Consider the following 23,451-nt stretch of genomic DNA (forward strand, 5'->3'; position numbering starts at 1 on the left):
CCATAGCTGCTCTGCTGTCCATAGGTAATGTGCTGCCCATAGCTGCTCTGCTGTCCTTAGATAATGTGCTGACCATAGCTGCTCTGCTATCCATAGATGCTCAGCTGCCCATAGGTGTTCTGCTGAGAGTAACTGCTCTGATCCTAGCCAGTTGGCTATGAAGAGGACTAGCTGGTAGGAGGATAGGATGGAGGTGCATTGACTGGCTGCATGGGGTAGCTCCCAGGAACCTGGGGATAACTGTAGTTACTTTGTCCATACCCCATGCTGGGCTTTTTATAACCCCCTGTGCTAGACTGGGGCTAACTAGTCTCAGCAGGCTTGCTACCATCCTGTGATCTTGCAGGTGTGGTGGCTGCTGGCTGCTGCCCTTATGTTGGAATGGCAGGTTGAGTGCCGTAGGCAGACTGAGCTGCATAGGAGGCCTGGGTGGTGGTCACCGTAGCAGTGATGGTATCCTAAGCACCAGTGCCATAGCCCTGGACAGGCTGGCTGTAGGCCTGTGGGGCAGCTGGAGTACTATAACCAGTAGGTGGTCTGCCCATAGGTTGCAGTGGTCTGAGCCTGGGTATAGCTGACATCAGGGGGTTGTCCATAGGTTCCATAACTTTGTTGCCCATATGCCTGGGTGGTTTGTGCAGATCCTTGAGTGGGCTGGGTGGTGTAAGCACCATAGCCCTGCTGGGCTGCAGCTTGGCTGTTATTGTTGTTAAGTACCGTGGAGTGGGTTCCGACTCCTACTGACCCTGTACAGGGGTTCCGAGGCTATACATTTTTATGGGAGCAGAAAGCCTCATCTTTCTCCTGCAGAACAGCTGGTAGTTTTGAACTGCCAACCTTCAGGTTAGCAGCCTGATTCGTAACCACTACACAGCTTGGCTGTAGGTACTGCAATCCATGGATGCTGTTTTCCCTCCTTCCTCCTCATTCTCTCCTACTCATACTTTTTGGTAATCCCTTCCTCCCACCCCCGCCACCTCATCCTCCTCAGCAATTGATTGGCTTTTTGCCCCTATAGATTAATTTGCATTTTCTAGAATTTTACATAAATGGAATCATAATGTCTACTTTTCTGGTTTCTTTCACTCAACCTGATTATTTTGAGATGCATCAATGTTGTTGTGTATTCTAATAGTTCATTCTTTTGCTGAGTGGTATTCTGTTATAAGAATATACCACAATTGCTTATCTATTACCCTACTGACGGACATTTGGGTCATTTCCAGTTCTTGGCTAATACAAATAAAATTGCTATGAGCATTTGTATATAACTCTTTGAAGTTTACACCCTCAAAGTAGATACAGTGATTGTTAATAGTTTCCCACATTTGCTGTAAATGATAAAAGCAGTCTTTACAATGGAACTTTCACTGCTCATCCTTATAATTGCATTAATAATAGATGTCCCAAACTACTTCCCATTTGTGTTTAGAGAGTTGAATGAGGTCACTGATAGAAAAGTACCTATTCAATTTTCTATCAGGAAACCTTGTGTGACACTGCAGATTAATGCACTGGACTGCAAAGTTGGTTTGAATCTCAGGTTTGGTGGTTCAAGCCTCCCCGCCATTCTTCGGAAACCCTATACAGGTTTGCTGAGTCAGAACCTACTTGACGGCACTTAACAATAACAAATACAATGAGGGAGAGATTGTACCAAGAACTTTCAGTTCTTCTTTGTGGGTCTGGACCTGCAAATGCACAATTTTCTTCATAATAAACTTATTGAACAGTATTCTGACGATTACTACTAATGCTTAAAAGTTTACCATGTTCATCAGCATGTATTTTTCTATATTCAAGGGCTAAAATATTTGTTCCTGGACAAAACATTTTATTACATCATGAAAATCTTTAGGAAAATGTCATCAAGTTTTTTATAAGCAGATTTTGAAGAAATAAAAATAAATTTTTACAAACACATAAGGTAGATGTAGTTTTAAGGGATATATCCTTAAAGTTTTAACTTAGCAAAGTTTCATAATCTAACCTTTTGGTTTTCTTTGGACATTGTTGTTGTTGTTGTTATGTGCTGTGGAGTCGGAGCCGACCCATAGAAACCCTGTACAGGGTTTCTGAGGCTGTAAATCTTTACGGGAGCAGAAAGCCTCATCTTTCTCCTGTGGAACAGCTGGTAGTTTCAAACTGCTGACCTTGCAGTTCGCAGCCCAATTCATAATCACTACACTATCAGAGCTCACTTTGGACATAGATAATTTAAATGTATTTTATGTTTATTAATTCAAGGTATAGTATAATGAGCTTTTGAGCTGTCACCAGCAGAACAGTTTCCATCATTTCTTCAGCTTTAATTTAAAACTTTGTTCTTTAGCTGCAATGGTGTATTCAGAAAACCTTGCGAGCGATGCAGAATATTCTCTTATCAATTTTTATTTCTCTCTAATCCATCTGAATTCACATGGAATACTGCAGAGCACCATTTTGAAATAAAGAAAAATGAGTCCGCTTTGGTAAATATTAAGGATTTCATCTTTTATAACCTTCATTTTTTAATACTTTCAGTAACACAAATCAATGGAGCCTGATAATTTGGAAAGAAATAAACTGACAGAGCCCCACTGGAAGCTATTCTTTATAAGGATGTTGAGCTCTAGCCCTTGCTCCTGTACCACCTTGTTGCTTTAAGGCAAAGACTAAGGAGCTTTAAAAGAGCCGGTGTGGAGGCCTGCCTTCTCTGCTTTATAACAACCCTGGAGGCATGGAGTCTCATTGTGCTCACAGAAGGTTGATTTTTACTCTGCAACAGTAAAAACAGAAACAACAATATTATAATCCCCCTGTAGATGTTTTGAATAATGAGAATTTTAAAAAAATATAAAAACCCAAGCCCCAAATCAGGAACCCACACTAGAGTGCTGGGGTTTTAATGGCTATAGACCTGCTTGTGGGAAAGCTAGTAGGAAGATGACTAGAGCCTTGCCATAGCTTGGCACTGTTATTTCATTTCTTTTATTAACAATTTTAATTAAATGTTTTTTGAGCAGGAACACATTGCTATGGCTCAGACATCAAGATAATATGTGGTGGTGGTTGTATGTCGTGGCATCGATTCCAACTCATAGTGACCCAGCATAGGGTTTCCGAGGCTGTAAATCTTCACGGGAGCAGGAAGCCTCATCTTTCTCCTGGTAGTTTCAAACTGCTGACCTTGAGGTTAGCAGTCTGACTCATAGCCACTACGTTACCAGAACCTCTATCAAAATAATATAGAAGGTATATTTTGGGAAGTCTTACTTCCAATCCTGAACCTACCCATGCCATTCCTCTTGCCGGCTTTTTTTATCCAGCTGCCTTCCATTGGTTTCTGACTCGTATTGATCCCATTTGTGTCAGAGTAGAAGTGTACCCCATAGGGTTTTCAGTGACTAATTTTTTGGATGTAGATTTCCAGGCTCTTCCCCGTTACCTCTTGGTGGACTCGATTCTCCAACCTTTTGGTTAGCAGCTGAGAGCTTAACCATATACGCTATCTAGGGATTCCTCCTTTTTCCGGGGTGGTTAGTGGTTGCCGTCGAGATGCTCCCAATTTATTATAACTCTGTAGAGGGTTTCTGAGACTGTAAATCTATGGTAACAGAAAACCTCATCTTTCTTCCATGGCTGGTAGATTTGACTTCTGACCTTGTGGTTAGCAACCCAACTCTTAACCCACTACTCTACGAGGGCTCCTTCCCCTTTCTGTATGTTTTTGCTGTTGGTAAGTGCCATCGAGTTGGTATAATAGGATTTCTAAGGAGTAGTTGGTAGGTTTGAACCACCGACCTTGCAGTTAGCAGTTTAGTGCTACATTGTTACAGTGCCACATTGTTGTTGTTGTTAAGTGCAAGCGAGTCCATTCCAACTCATAGTGACCCTGTATAGGGATTCCAAGGAGCGGCTGATGAGTTTGAACCCCCCACTTGTGGTGCAAACTGACCTTGTGTTCCAGTGCTTTCTCTCAAGCACCACACCATAGTGCCACATAGGTACCACTTTTTATTAGTTTCACATGTCTTCTCTCTGCAGCATGATTGGTTTAAATGATGCTATTTCACAGTCATTAGGGAACTAGGCAATCAGACCGAGGTAACTAATTGCTACTCTTTTTCATCTGTCTCTACTGAGGGATTTTCCTAAAAGGTTGATTAATAACAACATTGCCAAAGGATAGCCAATGAGCATTCAGCAGAGAACAGTTTTTAACTCTCTGAGGGAGGGAGATACGCAGCTTCTCTGTAACCCCTTTATAAATCACCTAGAGTCATGTTCTAATTAAACAATTTCTTTATCTGAGTTGTATTCAGTTTTTAGGATCTGGTAGAGCTAAACAATTGTGGGAAAAATTATAATCTTCACGATACTGCTTTGAAAACAAGATAGGGAGAAAGTAATTTAAAAATTGAGAAGAGGCTGACTCACCTAAATCCTAACACACGGATTCTTTGAATCCTGGAAATTTCTTAAATACCTTTGTATCTGCTAAGAGAAGGAAAATTTTGAAATTTCCTTTGGTTCTGGTGGGTCAGTTCTTACCTAACTGTAAAAGTCTGAATATTTTTGATGAGCTAGAGGAAAAAAACAGAAAATGGAAAATTGAAGCAATCACTGATGCAAAACACTTTGGTCTGTTTTATGTTTTGGTATTTTTAAAAAAGCTATAGTTGGGTAGTTCTGACCTGCTTTACTGGCTACTTTACATAAAGTAACTAAAAGGTGCTACTTGGATGAAACTTTTTTGGCTATATAGGTTTCTCATTGATACACACAGAATAACTGATAAATTCTGAGTTGAGTTATACAATTTAGAAAGTATTTATTATGTTAAAGAGATTAGTAAAGTGAAAACAATCTATGCCTAATAAGATAAAGGAAGATTCTAATTTAATAGATTCAATCTGCTATTAGATGTATGTGAATTACACACAAATTTTCTGAATTCATTTGTCTTTGCTAATGAGGTCTTGTCTGAGCTTTTCAGTGCTGTTATAACAGGAATAACACAAGTGGATGGCTCTAATGAACAAAATGTATTTTCTCACAGTTCAGGAAGCTAGAAGTCTGAGTTCAGGGCACCAGATTTAGGGAAAAGCTCTCTCTGTCCATTCTTGGGGAAAAATCCTCGCCTTAGCTTCTTTAGTGCACTTGTTCCTAGGTTTCTTGGCGATTCAATCTGCCTTTTTAATATCCCCCATCTTGTTAGGTTTAGGATAGATCCTACACTGGTATGACCTCATTAACATAACAAGGAGACCCCTGTTCTAAATGGGCTTACCTCCACAAGTATAGGAATTAGATTTGGTGTCCCTGTTGCTCACCTGGCTGGCCCTTCTTCTATCTCTCTTATTACACTCTCCTTCTTTTTCCTATCTTTTGTTGTTGTTAAGTGCCATCGAGTTGGTTCCGACCCATAGCGACCCTGTACAGGGTTTCCGAGGTTGTAAATCTTTACGGGAGTAGAAAGCCTCATCTTTCTCCTATCTTTAGTCTCTACTTAAATGTAAGTAATTGTACTTTTCCCTCCTCAGCCTCCTTTTCTTACTCATTCCTCCATTTAGTCAATAAAGCTCTACTGTAGACATTGTGGTAGACTTTGGAAACAGTGGGTCATAGACCAATACTGCCTCATCCAGCTTTTTGGACAAAGGAAAAGAGGCAAGAGGGATCAAGAGAGAAGGGTAGTAATTCAGTAGTGAAACATGGGAGGGAGAGCAAGGTCTCAGCCCTATCTTCTCTTCCCTGTCTGGGTTAGCCTTCTATCATTCCTTGGGGAACCTCAGTTTTTCTTAGGATAACCTGAGACATGACCCTTAGTTCATCACATGAATAGCCCAGTGTTTGCCATTAAGTCAATATTCTCGAATCAAAGTCACTGTCTTCTAACCAAATCTGCCTTTCTCCCTAGGCTATCTCAGTCAGGTTAAGAAACACTCACTTTTTCTGTGCCCAAAATTCCAGCCTTCGCTCTCTCTATATACCCCACACATCCAGCCACTAGCTCCTGTTGTTGAATCCCATATTATCTTTTGTTTCCACCATGTTCTTCTCATTTCCCCCCTTCTACACTTTCTACATTGTTGAAATGCGTTTCTAGTGTGTGTGTGGGAAAGTGAGGAGGTGTCTTTTTGAATATAATTTTTTTTTTTACAAGTTAATAATCCCATATTTATTGCTATTCATAACAAATTGCTTGAATGGAGGTAGAGATGGTAACATGGAGAGATGGAGCAGCTGGGGATTCTGGACTCAGGGAGTGAGAGGTGCTGTGTGCTGGTGGCTGGGGGGGGGAGGGGGCAGGTTGTTTGATGATGCATGAAGGGGATTGTAATCATTGCAATGAAATGAAATACGATAGGATGAATGTAAAGCTAATAATGTTCTCCCATGTAAACTATCATATAAATCACAATAAAAACAAAAAAACCCCCAACTTCATGGACAGCACTGTCTATTGAATAAAGTAAATTCTTCAACTGACATTTGAGAATTTTAACAAGTTCTCTTCTCTTCCCCTGAAAAATACTTTATCATTTTTCTTCCTGTCATCATTCTCCTCTTGACCAATAGCCTGTCCTCTAGTCGCCTGAAACAATCCCGATCCTGCTCCAAATACAACATATATTTTATTCCTGTAAAGTATCTGTGCGCCCTTTTAGATTAGTTCAAGATACAATATCTCTCCCCGCCCTTCAGCTCATTGACTTTCCAACCATCTTTCAAAGCCTACTCCAACACCTTTATTGAAAAGCATTTGTACACCATCAAAGTCAGGCTCAGTTAATTATTTCTTGTCCTAACCAGTTAAGTACTTATAATAATAAACCCCATAAAACAATCTGTGAGGCACATGTTAGTCTCTCCTACTGAGATTATGTTGCTTGGGTGTCAGGACCATTCCTCAATTATCCATCTTTATTGACATCCCTTCCGGTACCTAACAGAGTGCCATCACATAGTAGGGCTTAGAAAATTTTGTTTAGTCAGGTTGAGTGCATCCCTTCAGTCTCTAAGCTCATCAACATGCCACTGTACTGTTGCTGTATCTGTAATTACTGCTGATGCCACTTTTTCCATGCCAAGGAGTGGAGCAGTGAGGCACAGGAAATCCCCAAATCACTTATATTGGTTTCTGGAGTGCATCATGTTCTGCCGTTCCCCCCCACCACCAAGAGACTGATTTACCTTTAAATTATATTTTCTTGTGCTAAAGTTAAAAATAATTTTTATTTCCTAAATATATAGCGTAGTGGTTTCGAATCGGGCTGCGAACCACAAGGTCAGCAGTTCGAAACTATCAGCCGCTCCGCGGGAGAAAGATGAGGCTTTCTGCTCCCGTAAAGATTTACAGCCTCAGAAACCCTGTACAAGGTTGCTATGAGTCGGAACCGACTCCACGGCACATAACAACAAACATATACTGGTGTGTTGCTACAAGATAATGAGCTGGACCTGAAGGCTGGTTTGAACTGCAAGGTTGGCGATTGAAACTCACCAGTTGCTCCCTGGAAACCCTACACAAGGTCACTATTAATCAGAACCGATTCCACAGCACTTAACAACAACAACAAAGAGATACTAATTGTAGTGAATAGGGTAGCTAAGATTTTGTGTGATAGTGAGATACTTGAGTTGACCTGGGTTTGAAAATTGGTTCTGTTACTTTTTACTTCAAGTTTATTTCTTAACTTCTCTGAATCTCATTTTGGCCCAAATGGGATAACAATACTTACATTATAAGCTTGATGTAAGGAATTACTCACAATTAAAAAGTGCCTAGCTCTATCTATTGGAGTTCTGGTGTGGCATAGTAGGATAAGCACTAGACCTCAAGGTCTGTTTGAATGGCAAGGTTGACAGTTCAAACTCACCAGCCATTTCAAGAAAACTCTAATACCGGATTGTTATGAGTTGGAATGAACTAGATGGCACCCAACAACAACAAAAGATCTATTTATTACACATAAATATCAAAAACTACAATATTCCATAAGGATTTCACTTCCACATAAAATAAAAATCCTCAAAACTGTACCAATAAGCAGCATTATGATAAATGGAGGAAACATTGAAGCAAAACATTTCATTTACTTGGATACACAATCAATGTCCATAGAAACAGCATTCAAGAAATCATACAACGTATTGCAATGGACAAATCTGCTACAAAAGACCTCTTAAAAGTGCTAAAAGACAAATAAATCACTTTGAGGACTAAGGTGCACCTGACTTAAGCTGGGGTACTTTCGATCACTTCACATGCATGTGGAAGCTGCACAATGAATAAGGAAGACTGAAGAATAACTGATGCATTGGAATTAGGGTACTGGGGAAGAATATTGAAGATGGACTGCCAGAATGATGAACAAATCTGTTTTGAAGTAGCACAGCCAGGATGTGCTTTAGAAGCAATGGTGGTAAGACTTTGTCTCACGTAACTTGGACGTGTTATCAGGAGGGACCAGTCAGTCCCTGAAGAAGGATATCATACTTTTTCAAGTAGAGGGTCAGTGATAAAGAAGAAGATTCTCAATGAGATAGGTTGACAGAGTAGTTATAACAATGGGTTCAAATATAGCAATGGTCATGAGGTTGATGCAGAACTGGGTAGAGTTTTGTTCTGGTGTATGAGTTGGAACTGACTCATCAGCACCTAATAACAACAGATCTATCTATACGGGATCAAACTGACAACAGCCACTCCAAAGATTACATAGGAACATCAGGGGGCAGTGAGTTTATCCTAATGGAGCGGGGCAAGGGAGAAACAACTCAGAAGAGGAAGATGAGAATGGTTGCACAAGTCAAAGAATGTAATCAGTGACGCTGAATTGATCATGTAGAAACTACTGAGTTAGTGTATGTGTATGTTCTGTTGCATATATTCTCAACAACAACAAAAATATAAAATAAATTATAAAAACAAAAAGTACCTAATGCAGGGCAGGGAGTCCCTGGATGGTGCAAAGTGTAACCAGATTCTGCTGCTAACCAAAAGGCTGATGATTAGAATCGACTCAGAGGTGTTTGAAAAGAAAGGTCTGGTGATATACTTCTGATAAATCAGCCATTAAAACCCGATGGAGCACAACTCTATTCTTACACAAATGGGGTCACTGTGAGTCAGAGTTAAATGGAAAGGAACTGGATTTTTGGTTAATATCTATGTTTTTATTAACCCAGGGCAGAGTCTGATACTGTGTTATCATTTATTTGCTTATCCTCTAGCTCTCCTACAAGATGACCACCTTCTTGAAAGGCAGATAGTCTCTTACTTCACCATAACCAGGCAGTAACCTATACAGGGTCTCTATGGGTCGGAATCGACTTGACGGCACTTAACAACAACAACAACTACTTAGTAGGAGTCCTGGTGTGGCACTGTAGGATAAGCACTGGACTGCTAAACACAGGGTTGGTGGTTCAGGGTTGTTATTAATCAGGACCGACTGGACTGGAATTTAACAACTTAACAAGAATCATGTAGTTCTTGGGTGGTGCAAACATTATCAGTTCAACCCTCCCAGGGTCACCTTGAAAGACAGGCCTGTGAATCTGCTTCCCAAAGGCCACAGCATTGAAAACCCCACAGAGCAGTTCTACTCTGTGCAAAAGGCAACTAGTAACAACATAGAGCTTAGCAAGGAAAGAAGTCTTTGGTCAAACTTTTTTGAAAAACCTAATGAGGAAAAGACAGGTTAAGGGTCAAGGGATCTGAATAATAAGTTTACGTCCTGTCCTCAGTATTCAAACAGGCTTAATGGAGAACTAGAAGCTTAGATTTCGACCCTAAACCCATGCCTGTGTTTATTGTGGGTGCAGACAGGAAAGGGCTGTGTGGTTGCTTCAGGTCAGATCTGGCCTGTGGTGACAAGGAGCTTTGGAGTCACAGGAACCAGAAGTATAAGAATGAACTGAGGTTTCTGAAGCAGGAAGATTCAGATCCTGAAGCCTCCTTCTATCTTGTTCAGAAACATTGTTATACATATGCTAACTATCAAGCAAGCACAGAACTGCCTGTGTGGAAACCCACATCAACAGCAACCACAGGAAAGAGTGCTGTGTGGGTACATCCTCCTGCTTCCTCCCTTCTTGGAGCGATCTAAGGCTCTGACTTGGGTGGAGGAGATTTATTGTTTGTGTCCATGCACTCTTTGTGAATCTGTTTGTGATTAAGAATCAGCTTTGTTTAGGAGGGTGCAGAAGGCGTCTAGGGAAGACAAGACAAAGGCCTTCAGTTAATTCTACTAAATAATCTTCTGGGTTCTCCAAATCATGGAGCACTCACTACTAAATTGCTAATTAAGTGCCCAGTTAACCTTATTAATGATACTAAATGCACAGGGGCCTCCCTGATTCTGCTGGAATGTACGTTAATGTATGTTAACAGAGCTATTAAAAGGCAGCCAAATGGAGTTCACATGAATGTGTGTACAGGAGAAAGCATTTACACAACAACTAAGGGTTCCTTTTGACATTCGTATTAAATTGCTCATTAGGTTTATTGTGGAAATTAAATTACTGCAAAGCACAGTTCACTAATTCCTGGTTAGGCCAGAATGGCTTTGCTAAGGCCGATATTAGGTTGCGGTGGGCTGATTGGTTATCTGATGGCAGACTGTGAGCAGGCAGCTGAGGTGTTCCGGTGGAGGCTCAGTAGTCCAGAGGGGGAACAAGATGCTGTAAGCAAGGAGCTCCTTCTTCCAGATGCCAGTGACTATGCAAATGGAACCAATAGGACTGATGGGGCTCATAAATACCTTATGCTGATGCTTTCTCTTTCAAGGTTATAGGAAGTAGAAATGATTATTTGCTTTTTATTGACTGCTGCGACAGAGAAAGTCTGGAAGTTAAGAATCCTTCACTCATTCATCTCCTCTCCATTTGAGAGAAGGAAAATATTGAGTTCTACTAGATTTTGTTGTTGGTAAGTGCATTTAAGTCCCTTTTGACTCATAGCGACCCTGCATAGCATTTCTGAGGTATGACAGGGATTTGAACCAAATAGGGAGCATGCTAGTTGAAATATAAATATTTTTAAACCATGAGACTTTGTCTTTGCATAATATTTCCACCTTTGCAGTCTGATGCAATTTAAATACGTGACTTTTTTTTTTTTTTGTCATGAAGTATAATGCTGTTTGTTTTTTTTTTAAATGTTTTATTGTGAATTATGTGATAATTTACATGGAAAACATTTGTTTTAAATTCTACCTATCGTATATCGATTCATTGCCATGGTTACAATCCCCTCCATGCATCATCAACCAAACAAAAAGGGTATACTATGCAAGTCTGTCCCCAGGTCTTCAGCACACAGCCCCTCTCCCTCTCTGGATCTAAAGTCCCCAGCTGATCCATCTCTCCATGTCAGTCTCTGCCTCCATCTCTGGCATCACTGCTTCTCTGGGTAGGGTCCTGCTCTCCGCTCTTCTCCCTTGATGGTCCCAGGGACCTCCGCTCCTAGACTGCAAAGTTAATCAGTCCCCTCCTTGCTACAAAATGTCTACCTTTACATTTCCAACCCTCACAATCAGTCCTGATAACAATTATTCACTATTGTACCACAAGAGACCTATCCCTATCTCCTTTCGTCATCCCTGCCTAGACAGATTGGATACTACTCAGTGGCAATTCTACCTTCCTCCACGCCCTCTGGATCTAGATTCCCTCTTGAAAGCTTGTAAGCCAGTCACTTCTTGCCTTTGAAGTTCCCTCCCCCCTGCCCCCCCCCCCCCTTTTTGGGTAGCCAATAAATACATGGCATTTTTCTGAGGTACTTGCTCCAGAGGTATTTTCCGTCTCTGACTATCAACATGTTCACCAGACCCTGATTAAATTAAAATGTTCTTTTTCCCTGCAGCATAACAACTCTAAGATGTGTTGTGATTTAACCCCAGTCTTACTATCCAGTCTCAGTTTACAACACTTCCTTTTCATCCCTCTCCTTTGTACTCTACTTCCCAGAACTACAAGTCATTTGCAAATCTCTCCTCATCTTTAGCCTGAACATGTGCTGGTGGAATGCCCTTCTCTGTTGCGGACCGTGTACGACTGGTCAGAGGTTCGAGGCCCTATAGGCCCGAGTGTAACAAATGAGGCCACTGGCAGTTAATGGCAAACTGCTTTCATCTTAATATTATTACATGTATTAATTTAATACACGGAGCCCTTGGTAATCCACAGATAAATGTGATATTTTCCTAAAGCTAATACTAAAGGTTGCAAGGTCAAGCCTTTCTCCAAAAGGATTAACTAAAAATATCTTAGCTATTTCTCGGTTCTTTGTTCTATAGACAAAGAACCCATCCTCCCTAATCCCTTTTCCAGGTGTAGCCCATTCACCTGGGCGTCTCCTGCAGAACTCTCACCTTCCCCCAACTGACCTCAGGGGCTATAGATATGTTAGTTAGGCCTGAGAATCCAAGTTGCTGGCCTGGGATTCGAACCAGTGAAGTATGATGTAAAGTTACCTGAATGTCTGGAAAAGTACTGATGTTAGCTGTACCTTGCCTAAGTCCCTCCCAGCTTGGTGTGAAACTCCTCCCCTAAATAAAGCAGAGGCCCGGGCCTCCCCAGGTGTGCATTACTGGTTGGAAGGCATGGAGTAAAGATAGTAGTGCATTATGGGTTGGAAGGCATGCAGTAAAGATTGCAGGGCAGTGAGTTGCTGCCTGCAGAGGCCATGATGCCTGTAGTCCCAAGCCTGCCCACCAGTGATGTATCCACCCTGGCTTTGGGGTGCCTCATTGTCCTTCTTGTGTTTGTCTGTGTATTTTTTCGCTATCCCTATCGCCGCTGGATCTCCCCTCCTCGTGAACCAAACACTCGTGAACAACACAACTATGTCGAGGTAAGTCCCCGACACTTCTCCAATTTCATTTTTGGATTTCATCATGGAAAGTTTCCCCTGCCCATTTTGAGTTGGATGCCTCTACGCTTGAGTTTCTTGAAAATTCTTTTGTCTTAATATTTTGGAATCCATTGTCATTTTTTTCTTTCTTCTTAATGGTTAAAATGGCTGCTAGGTCACATGAAGCTATAAGAAGGGCATAGATACTTTTGGCCCCAGAATTTGAGCCATAACTTGGTATGTAGTTGTTTGGAGTGTGCTCAGTCACCTGAAGTTGAGCCTTGGCTGCTAGCTCCTGGTAACATGGGGACTGGGAGTCAGTGAGATCCACCTTGAATCTCTTGTTTGCCAGAATGATGCTGAGCTCCAGTGCAACTGTAAACAAATCAGTGAGTTCTGTTCCTCTTTCCTGAGTCTGAAAAACCAAAGGACTTCTGTTACTATAAACCAAAAGTGAGTGGTTATATTATAAAATATTTATTGATATTTCAAGAGATGAATATGCCGTCTCAAGTGCTGTCAGAATAAAAGTCTTTATAACCTAGAAGTGGCCTCAGAATTTCACTGAGAGACAAAGTACCGAAGCTCCATTGAGCTAACTATCTAGAGTCCTCAAGAACAGTGTCATTTTATAACCATGTAGTCTTTGTGAAAGCACACATATATGCTGTTGATGCATCACTAGGATTGTACCATATTCTTGACTTTACACATACTCTTTAGTGAGGATTGAATTAGACAAAATAACCTATGAATGCTGAAATATTATTTAATCTAATCCTTTTAAAAGAGGAGCCTATAATGGTTTAATGAGATCACTTGTGTTTGAACTTCACAATGAAATTAGTTAGAAAGCACTATCAAGAAAGTGTTTGAAATTCCTCTCAGAAGTTGTGGCATATTTGGGCCACACTTGCAATCATGTACTAGGGTGGCTCGGAATAGAAGCACTGTTCTGAAGATCTGGATTTGGCCTCTGATATCATAAGACCACACACAAGTACCCTTCTCCCTGTCTTTGCTCTGGGAACAAGCAGGGCTTTCCTCTGAGTTCACATGGGCTACCCAGGCACAGAGTAAGTCTGGAGGTTGAAATTTTACAGATTTAGTTAGGTACCTAGATAATTCTGAGATCTGCACTCTCTCAAAATAAGTGAAAAAAAAAAAAAAAAGTGTAGCAGAAATGGAACGTCTCTGATAACATACATGGTCTCTTACAGTGAAATGAAAATTGAGGAAGCTAAAAGACAAGAACAATTAAAGAAAAATTAATGAGAGACAAAACTCACTTGGATGGTAGAGCCAAACCCATGGCTAACAAGGAGATTCTGACTCATATAGCAACACTATAAGGAAAAGTAGAACTGCTTCATAGGGTTTTGAAAGCTTTAAGTCTTTACGGGAGCAGACACTTCATCTTTCTCCTGTGGATTGGCTGGTGGTGGGCTTAAATCATTGATCTTGTGGTTAGCAGCCCAACTCTTAACCCACTTCATCACCAGGGACTCTTAACTGGGTAGTATCTGATGTATTTTCTTTGCTCTCACAGGTGGTGAACAATAGTATAGCTTTTAACTTTGACTGTGCATGCTGAGAATGTGGACTCACATTTAAAAGACGTCTGGTTTAGCTGTATAGGAAAAGCACTGGACTGCAAACTACAGGGTCGGTGGTTCAAAACCTTATACAGGGTCGCTATGAATAGGAACTGACTTGATGGCACTTACTGACAATAGACACATTGAATATATGTATGGGGGTAGCTTCATACGCCTTCGAAAACTGGACAATGAATATGGAAATTAAATAAGAATTGATGCATTTGAATTATGGTGGTGGCAAAGAATATTGAAAATACCATAGACGACCAGAAGAAAGAACAAATCTGTCTTGGAAAAAGTACAACCAGAATGCTCCTTAGACATGAGGATGGTAAGACTTGGTTTCACTTATTTGGACATGCTATCAGGAGAGATCAGTCTCTGGAGTACATACTTAAGCAAAGTAGTTGTTGTTGTTAAGTGTAATCGAGTCAGTTCCAATTCATAGAGCCCCTGTATAGGGATTCTGAGGCTGGTGAGTTTGAACAGCTGACCATGCAGTTCAAACTGACCTTGTGATCCAGTGCTTATCCCACAGTACCACACTAGGATTCCAGGGAAAAGAGGAAGGCCCTTAGTGAGCTGACTTGACATAGTGGCTATAACAATGGGCTCAAACATAGTAACTACTGTGAGGATGATGTAGCACTAGGCTGTATTTTTCTGTTGTACATAGGGCCACTATGAGTCAGAACAGACTGGATGTCACCTAACAGCAATATAGTAGTAGCACAATACCAGAATTTATGAAATATTAAATGAAAAGTATGTTGTTGTTTTTAGGTGCCATCAAGTTGGTACTGACTCATAGCGACCCTAGGCCAACCTCACAATTGTTGCCACACTTGAGCACATTGATGCTGTCACTTTGCCAATCCATCTCTCTGGGGGGTCTTTCTCTTTTTCTCTGACTCTCTACCTTACCAAACATGATATCCTTCTCCAGCGACTGGTCCCTCCTGACAATATGTCTGAAGTATGAGAGATGAAGTTTGGCCATCTTGGCCTCCAAGGAGCACTCTGGCTGTACTTCTTCCAACACAGATCTGTTTGTTCTTTCGGCAGCCCACGACACTTTCAATACTCTCCTCCATAACTCAAATGCATCAATTCTTCTACGGTCTTCCTTATTCATTGTTCAGCCTTCACATGCATATGAGGTTATTGAAAATAACATGGCTTGGGTCAGGCGCACCTTAGTTCTCAAACTGTCATCTTTGCTCTTCAACACTTTAAAAAGGTCTTGTGCAGCAAATTTGCTTAATGCAATTTGTCCTTTGATTTCTTGACTGCTGCTTCCGTGAGTGTTGATAGTTGATCCAAGAAGAATGAAGTCCTTGACAACTTCAATCTTTTCTCTGTTGATAAAAATGTTGTTTATTGGTCCAATGGTGAGGATTTTTGTTTTCTTCACATTGAGATGCAATGCATACCTCAGACCCTTGATCCTCCAGAGAGTCATTAAATAATTTTTGCTGTTATTGTTAAGTGCTGTTGAGTTGGGTCCGACACATAGTGACCCTGCCTAGGGCTTCAGGGGAGAAGCTGATGGGTTTGAACTGCCGACCTTGTAGTTTGCGGTCCAGTGCTTATCCTAGAGTGCTATAACAGGAGTCCTTTGTTTTTGTTGTTAAGTGCCGTCCAGTCTGTTCCAACTCATACCAATCCTGTTTAGGGTTTCTGAGGAACAGCTGGTGAATTTGACTGCTGACTTTGTGGTTCAAACTGACCTTGTGGTCTAGTCCATTATCCTGCAGTGCTCCACCAGGTCTCCTTAGGTAACATTAAGTAACTCTTGTCACAATAATGGGACAGTGGTAGATTTCTGACATAGATACACTAAATCCATAGTCTGGACACAATATTCTGTTTTTCTGTATTGGTAAGCTGGCAAAAAAAATGCAGGAAGTTTTGCAATACCAAGCAGAGGTGGTGTGGAAGATATTTCAGGGATAAATCCAAGGCCATGGTTATAGAACTGTCTACATATGTTGGTCAATTCTAGCATATCTTATTTAGACAGTAATAGTGGTGGTGAGGGAAGAAGTTCTGGTAGCCTAGTGGGGTATGAATCAGGATGCGAAGAGTGAGATCAACAGTTTAAAACTACCAGCTACTCTGTGGGAGAAAGATGAACTTTTCTGATTCTATAAAGATTTACCGTCTTGGAAACCCTGTACAGTGTCGCTATGAGTTGGAATGGACTCCATGTCACATAATCATCACCACCACCAGTGATAGTAATGGCTTATGAAATCCTGGATAGTAACAGCTGGCCATGATATTTGATCATATTGGCTTATGTTGATGGTCTTGGGAAGACCAAAAAGAATGGTTCAGTTACCTCTTTTTGTAAAGTTGTCTAGATTAACCATAAAGTAATCATCAGAGAAGATGTCAACTTGGATCACCATATTGGTGCACACAAGTCAGATATAAACTCAGACTTGAGAGTAAAATTTAGAATAATCTTTTTTTTTTCTGTCTTTATTTGTTGTTAGCTGCAGTTGAGTCAGCTCCGACTCATGGTGACACGCTATGTACAGCAGAACACATTGTTGCCTGATTCTACACCATCTTTGCCATCTTGGCAGATAAGATCCACTTTCTGGCATTTTACTTTGCAGTTAATACACAGTTTTACTGGCAATACTCCTTGATAGATTTTCATTACATTAAACATTATTATCACTTATAATTAAAACAATGTTTTTTTCTAGATAAATCTTTGTTTCTAGTAAGATCTGCTTTCTTCTATAATTACTTTCATCACCTTGTTTTACATTGATGTGAAAGATGATCAAGTAGCTGTTTAAATGTTGTCTATAGCATTAGCTAAGGAGTCCTGGTGTGACTCCCAGCTCTGTGGGAGAAAGATGAAGTGTTCTGCTCCCGTAAAGATTCACAGCCTCAGAAACCCTGTGCAGGGTCCCTATGAGTCGGAACTGACTCCATGGTATCAACAACAACAACATTGCATTAGCTAAGGAGTCATGGTGTGGTGCTGTGAGTTAATGCACAGCATTGAAAAGTCAATTTGAGCTACAGTGCTCACCAACCACTTCTTGGAAACCCTATACAGGGTCGCTGTGGGTTGGAATGGACTCGACCGCACTTAACAACAACACTGCATTAGCTGGAGTCTTGGTGTGGCACAGCAGGATAAGCACTGTAGGGTTGGTGGTTCAAACACAACAGCAGCCCCTCAGTAACCCTACAGGATGGCTGTGTCTGAACCAACTCTACTACACTTAACAACAATACTACATTAGCTATTGCCTACTTTGTGTAGGATTTAAGACGGGCACTGTTTCCATATCTTTTGCTATTGTGTGTGATCATGATGCTGAAAAGGCAATCTATACCATTCATCACCAAGGAGCTACAATTTAGGAAACTGCTCCATTTGGATTTTCCCCTGGCTTTTATTTTAAAGTCATTTGAAATTGGCAGGTTCATGGGCTAGGCAGATGATAAAAATTCCTGTTTTGGCTTCTTGGAAATGTTCCTAGTTTCCAAGTAAAAGTAGGTTTGAAACATTTTTTTTTTGCAACCTGGCAATTGTAGCTAATGTCAAATGTCTCTTGCTCCTTTCTTTCTTCCTGCAATACTGGTTGGCATAGAAGTAAATGGAATAATTCCATTTCTTTTTTTTTTCTCTAGTCAGGTTTATTTTTCTTATAACTTTTAATGTTTCTCTATCAAGTCTTGATATATTCTGCTGAGTTTTTTCATTATGGATAATCACTACTACTTCACTTCCTTTTTTGGAAAATATAAGTCATGGATAATCTTCTTGTATATTGTGATAAAGAATAATACTATAGTGGTGGTGGTAGTGATGTGCCATGGAGTCGGTTCCAACTCATAGCGGCCCTGTACAGGGTTTCCGAGGCTATAAATCTTTATGGGAGCAGAATGCTTCCTCTTTCTCCCGTAGAACAACTGGTAGTTTTGAACTGCTGACCTTGTGGTTTGCAGCCCAATTCATAACCACTATGCTACCAGAGCTCCTTAATACTCTAGTAGTAAGATTTTTGTAAGTCACAGTATTGCTCTTGGCAATAATTAAAAAAAAAATTTTTATAGGAAAGAACTCAGAAGACAAAATTAATAAAATATAAGGAGCCATGGTGGGACTGCAGGACAAGCCCTGGATGTCTAACCACAAGGTTGGTAGTTCAAACCCACCAGTTTCTCAGAAGGACAAAGCTGAGGCTTTTTATTTCCATAAAGGTTACAGCCTCAGAAACTCTATACAGGGTTGCTATAAGTCATAACTGACTTGACCACAGTGGGTTTGGTTTGGATTTAAGAAAACTTTGCTGAGTTCTGTGGAGCCAGTGGTGAAGTAGAAAACATTTCCTGCCCTTGAAGAGTTTACACTCTCATAGGCAAACAGTAAAGCAAGGAAATGTTAAATAAAAATGTAAGTGCCAAATATAATGTTCAAAGCAGGGAAAGATTGCTGACAGATTAAGCAGGCTGGTAAAACATCATGGGGAGGTCAGGGTAGACCTAGAGCTTGACTGGAGAATAGGATTTGTGTAGGTGGCCTGGAGGAGGCAGGTTCTTCTGAACAAGAGGAAAAGGCTATGGTCAGAGGCGAGGATATGCAGAGCTGCTCTGTGCAGTGAGGAAGTTAAATTGTGGTAGAGGTGGAATCATGGGTAATGGGAGGCAAAATTGGAAAAGTCAGGAGGTTTACTTTGGTTAAGTAGTTTGACCTGTTTCAGTCAAAGTCTTGGCAAAAAATAGATGACTTATTAAACTGATTTAAGCAAAGCTTAATAAAGATACGATTTACAAACTGTGGAAAGAGTTTTAGAGTAACCACAAGGAAGAGAGTTGTACCCCAGAGCTAGCAACAGGGCTGGTTAACACTCCTAAGCCAAAGAGATGAGATCATGGAGTAGTTATGAATGAGAGCTAGAGAAGGCTTTTAGAAAGGATCATTTGAGAAGATCTGAGTTAAAGTTGAAGGAGGTGACCAGCCCTGGAAGGTTTTTTTTTGAAAAAAACAAGCAATGTCTGGCTCATAGTGACTCCATGTCTGTGCGATTAGAACTGTGTTTTGTGATTTTTCAGAAGTAGATTGCTAGGTCTTTCATCCGAGAGGCCTCTGGGTGGAGTCAAATCTTCAACCTTTTGCTTAGTAGCTCTGTGCTTTAATGTTTGCATAATCCAGAGACATCTCTTGGAGAGAAGGAGGAAATTAGTTTCCTGACCTCATTCTCCTCCCTCCCTCTGATTTCCTGCTCTCATTGGCTAGCCCAAACCAGAAGTCAGAGGGTATGGGATGCCAGTGTTGCATCCAGTCAGCCTCCAGTGGCACAGAGTGAGTGGGGAAGGGTGGAGTGACCAGATAAGTGGAGGGAGAGGACAATGGGAAGATGTGGGAATCATTTGAAATCACTGAACAGGGCTGATAGTAAGAAAAGGAATATTTCAGACTCATTAATCTTGTAAGCAATCTTTCAAGTTAAGAAGAGGAACAGATTAGAGGCAGGGAATCTAGGGAGATCAGATTTGATATTTTTTGCAGTGTAAATTAGTAAGGTCCTGGTCCAGGTTGGTGGTAGAAGGAATTGAAACAAAGGAACACATAGGAAAGGCATTATAAAGAATTGCTGGTAATTCATACAGCCAAATTTGTCTCTTTGTAGCATTATTTTTATGTAGGGTTAGATTTTTCAAAAGGTATAAAATATATATTATTTTAAAATTTAGAGTTTGGTTACATCTCTCTCCTTTTAATAATTTTATTTAATGTACGCTTTCTTTTTTCTGTTTGATTTTCTCACTTGATATTCAGTTCTTGTTGAGGATATAGTTTGGTGCTTGAGTAATTTAGTTTGAGAAATATTAACACTGTATAGAATACCAAGTGAGAGTTCACATTTCTCTGGTTGTAGTAAATATTTTCCTGATGTAATTAATAGTTTGGAGTCCTGGTGTGGAACTGTAAGACAAGTAGGGTACCAGTAAATAGTTTACTATAAGCTCTAAAAAGACTCAAACTATTTTAATTTCTCTGGAGAAGGATATCATGTTTGGTAAGGTGGAGGGTCAGAGAAAAAGAGGAAGACCCACAACAAGATGGATTGGCCAAGTGGCAGCATTGACGGACTCAAGCATGGCAACAGTAGTGAGATTTGCCCAGGATTGGGCAGTGTTTCGTTCTGCTGTACATAAGGTCACTATGGGTTGGTACCGACTCACAATGGCACCTAATGACAACAACAACAACGACAAAAAATATCTTATTAGTGAACATGCATATTAGATACTTATCATACTGTAAGGGCCTAATTTTATCTACAAGCATAATGAAAGGTCTACCTCAACCTATAGTATCTACCAATTTTTCTTTTATATATCCATTCCTTTTCAGCACAATATATGTTTAAATTATCTGTTAGCATAACCTACACAGATTTTGGTGGCTGACAAAATACCACAAAGGTATAATAGCTCAGTCTTACTCCATTGTATGATCTTTCAAAAGTCAAGAGCATGCAGGAGCCTATTTTGGATACTTACCTCTCAGGGAAGTTTCTCTGTTTTATTCTCTGCAAAAAAGACAAAAGTAATTTTACCAAGAGATAATGCCAACTGAAGAATTGAAGTCTATTTTCATTCCCTTTTCCTTTCAACTTAATTTCAAATTTACCTGTACTATATTATTTTGCAAGAATAAAACTCCTGTTCTTCTTACCAGTTATCTTTTAGCATTCTTTTCAGCTAACTCTTATGCTGTGGAAACAAGTTCAAATGGACCAGGAGCAAGAGGCCTGGGGACATGTTTCAAACACACTTACGCTGTTTAAGTTTCACCTGTTAAATTTCCAGGTGCTCTAGAAGGTCCTGACTTTTTCTCAAGTATTGAAGAGGTAGAAGGTTTTCTGCTAGCAGATGCTGACACAGTCCTGGTATTCTCTATGTCAGGGATTCAATCCAGAAAAATCTGATATGATTCCCATACTGCTTGCTGACATATTGCAATCCAAATGTGCACATTTACCTCGCTTCTCTAACTCAAGCACCGTTTCATAGCAGGAAGCATTCTTTCATGATTTATATTAACTTATTAATTTACAGCCCATAGAAATTAATTCATTTAATAAACATTTACTGAGCAACTACTATATGCTATGGAGAAAAATTTAAAAAGAAAGATAGGAATTGGGCATGTGTAAGAGGACAAGTTTAAACAGGGTTCTAAGATGTTGTGACTCTGAAGGTGCCACTGAACAGTTTGGGAAAAGCAAAAGCTTCAAGTCTGAAGAATGCTAGGAGCATTGAAGAAACAGCAACAAGATGAGTGCTGTTTGGAGGCAGATTGAGAGTAATAGAAGATGATGTCAGAAGATGCAGGGAGCGAGACAGATTGTGTAGGGGCTTGTAGATGAGTAGGCGTCAAACTAGGTTACAGGTAACCCAGCTATAATTGCAGCCCTTCACAGGATGAACAGGCACACCATTTAAAGCAAATCAATTTCCGGGTTTCAACTTCCCTACTCATGTTTCCCTAGAATTGGTCTGCTTAAGGACAAACCTCTCATTTTTCACCTTTCCTTTGAGCTTTTCCTCATTCATCGATTCCTACTCACATTGCCCTTAGGTTGCAATGCAGGGGACACTTTAAAATAATAGTGTTGAGCTTGAGAAACATAGTGAAATAATTTGTGGGGTAACATAGATTTTTGCAACTCCTGTGGTTTCCAATTCTTGCTTTTAGACCTCATGAAGTGAACAAGTGATAGATCATTAAAAATGATGATGATAGATTATGATGTGATTGATTGCTGACAAATGATGCAAAAAGGAATGCAATGAACTGAGGATATTACATTAACAAAACTCTTTCTGTCCCCAACTTCTTCATTATGTAAGCAAGTTTCTTCAGCACTTAAGTAAAACTACCAACTCCATGGCACTTAACAACTAGTATTGTTGTTATTGTTAAGTGCTGTTGAGTCTGTCCCAACTTGTAGTGACCCTGTATAGGGTTTCCAAGGAGCAGCTGGTAGGTTTGAAACTGCTGACCTTGTGGTTCAAACAGACCTTGAAGTTCAGTGTTTATCCCATGGTGCCACACCAGGAGTCCAACAGCAAGTAAAACTAAAATAATAGGAATACAATTGATGTGCAATCCTATCTCTTTTGTTGTTAAGTGTCCTTGAGTGGATTCTGACACATAGCGACCCTGTATAGGGTTTCTGAGGAGCAACTGGTGGGTTTGAACCTTGTGGTTTGCAGTCCAGTGCTTATCCTACAGCACCACACCAGGACTCTCTATATGATTTTAGCAATATGTAATCTGTAATATAGATATTACAGATTACACATATTACATATATGCTATATATTACATATAAGGAGCTCTGGTAGCGTAGTGGTTACGAATCGGGCTGCGACCCACAAGGTCAGCAGTTTGAAACTACCAGCTGGTCCGCGGGAGAAGGATGAGGCTATCTGCTCCCGTAAGGATTTACAGCCTCGGAAACCCTGTACAGGGTCGCTATGAGTCAGAACTGACTCCATGGCACATAACAACAACAACAAATATATTACATATAAGGAGCTCTGGTAACGTAGTGGTTATGAATTGGGCTGCTAAATTCAGGGACAGCAGTTCGAAACTACCAGCTGTTCCGTGGGAGAAAGATGAGGCTTTCTGCTCCCGTAAAGATTTATAGCCTCAGAAACCCTGTACAGGGTTGCTATGAGTCGGAACAGACTCCATGGCACATAAAAACAACAACAACATATATTACATATATGCTATATAATACATATTACATATAAATATGTAATATAAGAATATAATATAAAGAGAAAATAATATAATATAAGGAGTCCTGGTGTGGTGCTGTGGAGTCATGGTGTGGCGCTGTGGGCTAATGCGTCAGACTGCAACATCGGTGGTTCAACCTCACCAGTTGCTCCTTGGAAACCCAATACAGGGTTGCTATGGGTCAAAATCAACTCCATGGCACT

General features: G+C 40.4%; 1 protein-coding gene across 1 annotated transcript in view; it reads right to left on the minus strand.

Annotated features, from left to right (window-relative positions):
- IMPG1 (interphotoreceptor matrix proteoglycan 1) overlaps positions 1–23,451 on the minus strand; it is a 145,802-nt gene that overhangs the window by 106,653 nt on the left and 15,698 nt on the right. Inside the window, 5 exon segments of the mRNA XM_006878342.1 lie at positions 13,116–13,262; positions 14,066–14,087; positions 20,992–21,020; positions 21,330–21,388; positions 21,391–21,447. Of these exon segments, the coding sequence (XP_006878404.1) occupies positions 13,116–13,262; positions 14,066–14,087; positions 20,992–21,020; positions 21,330–21,388; positions 21,391–21,447 (314 nt within the window).

Source organism: Chrysochloris asiatica, unplaced genomic scaffold (assembly GCF_000296735.1).
Source record: "Chrysochloris asiatica unplaced genomic scaffold, ChrAsi1.0 scaffold00019, whole genome shotgun sequence".
In the NCBI taxonomy this organism is placed as follows: Eukaryota; Metazoa; Chordata; class Mammalia; order Afrosoricida; family Chrysochloridae; genus Chrysochloris; species Chrysochloris asiatica.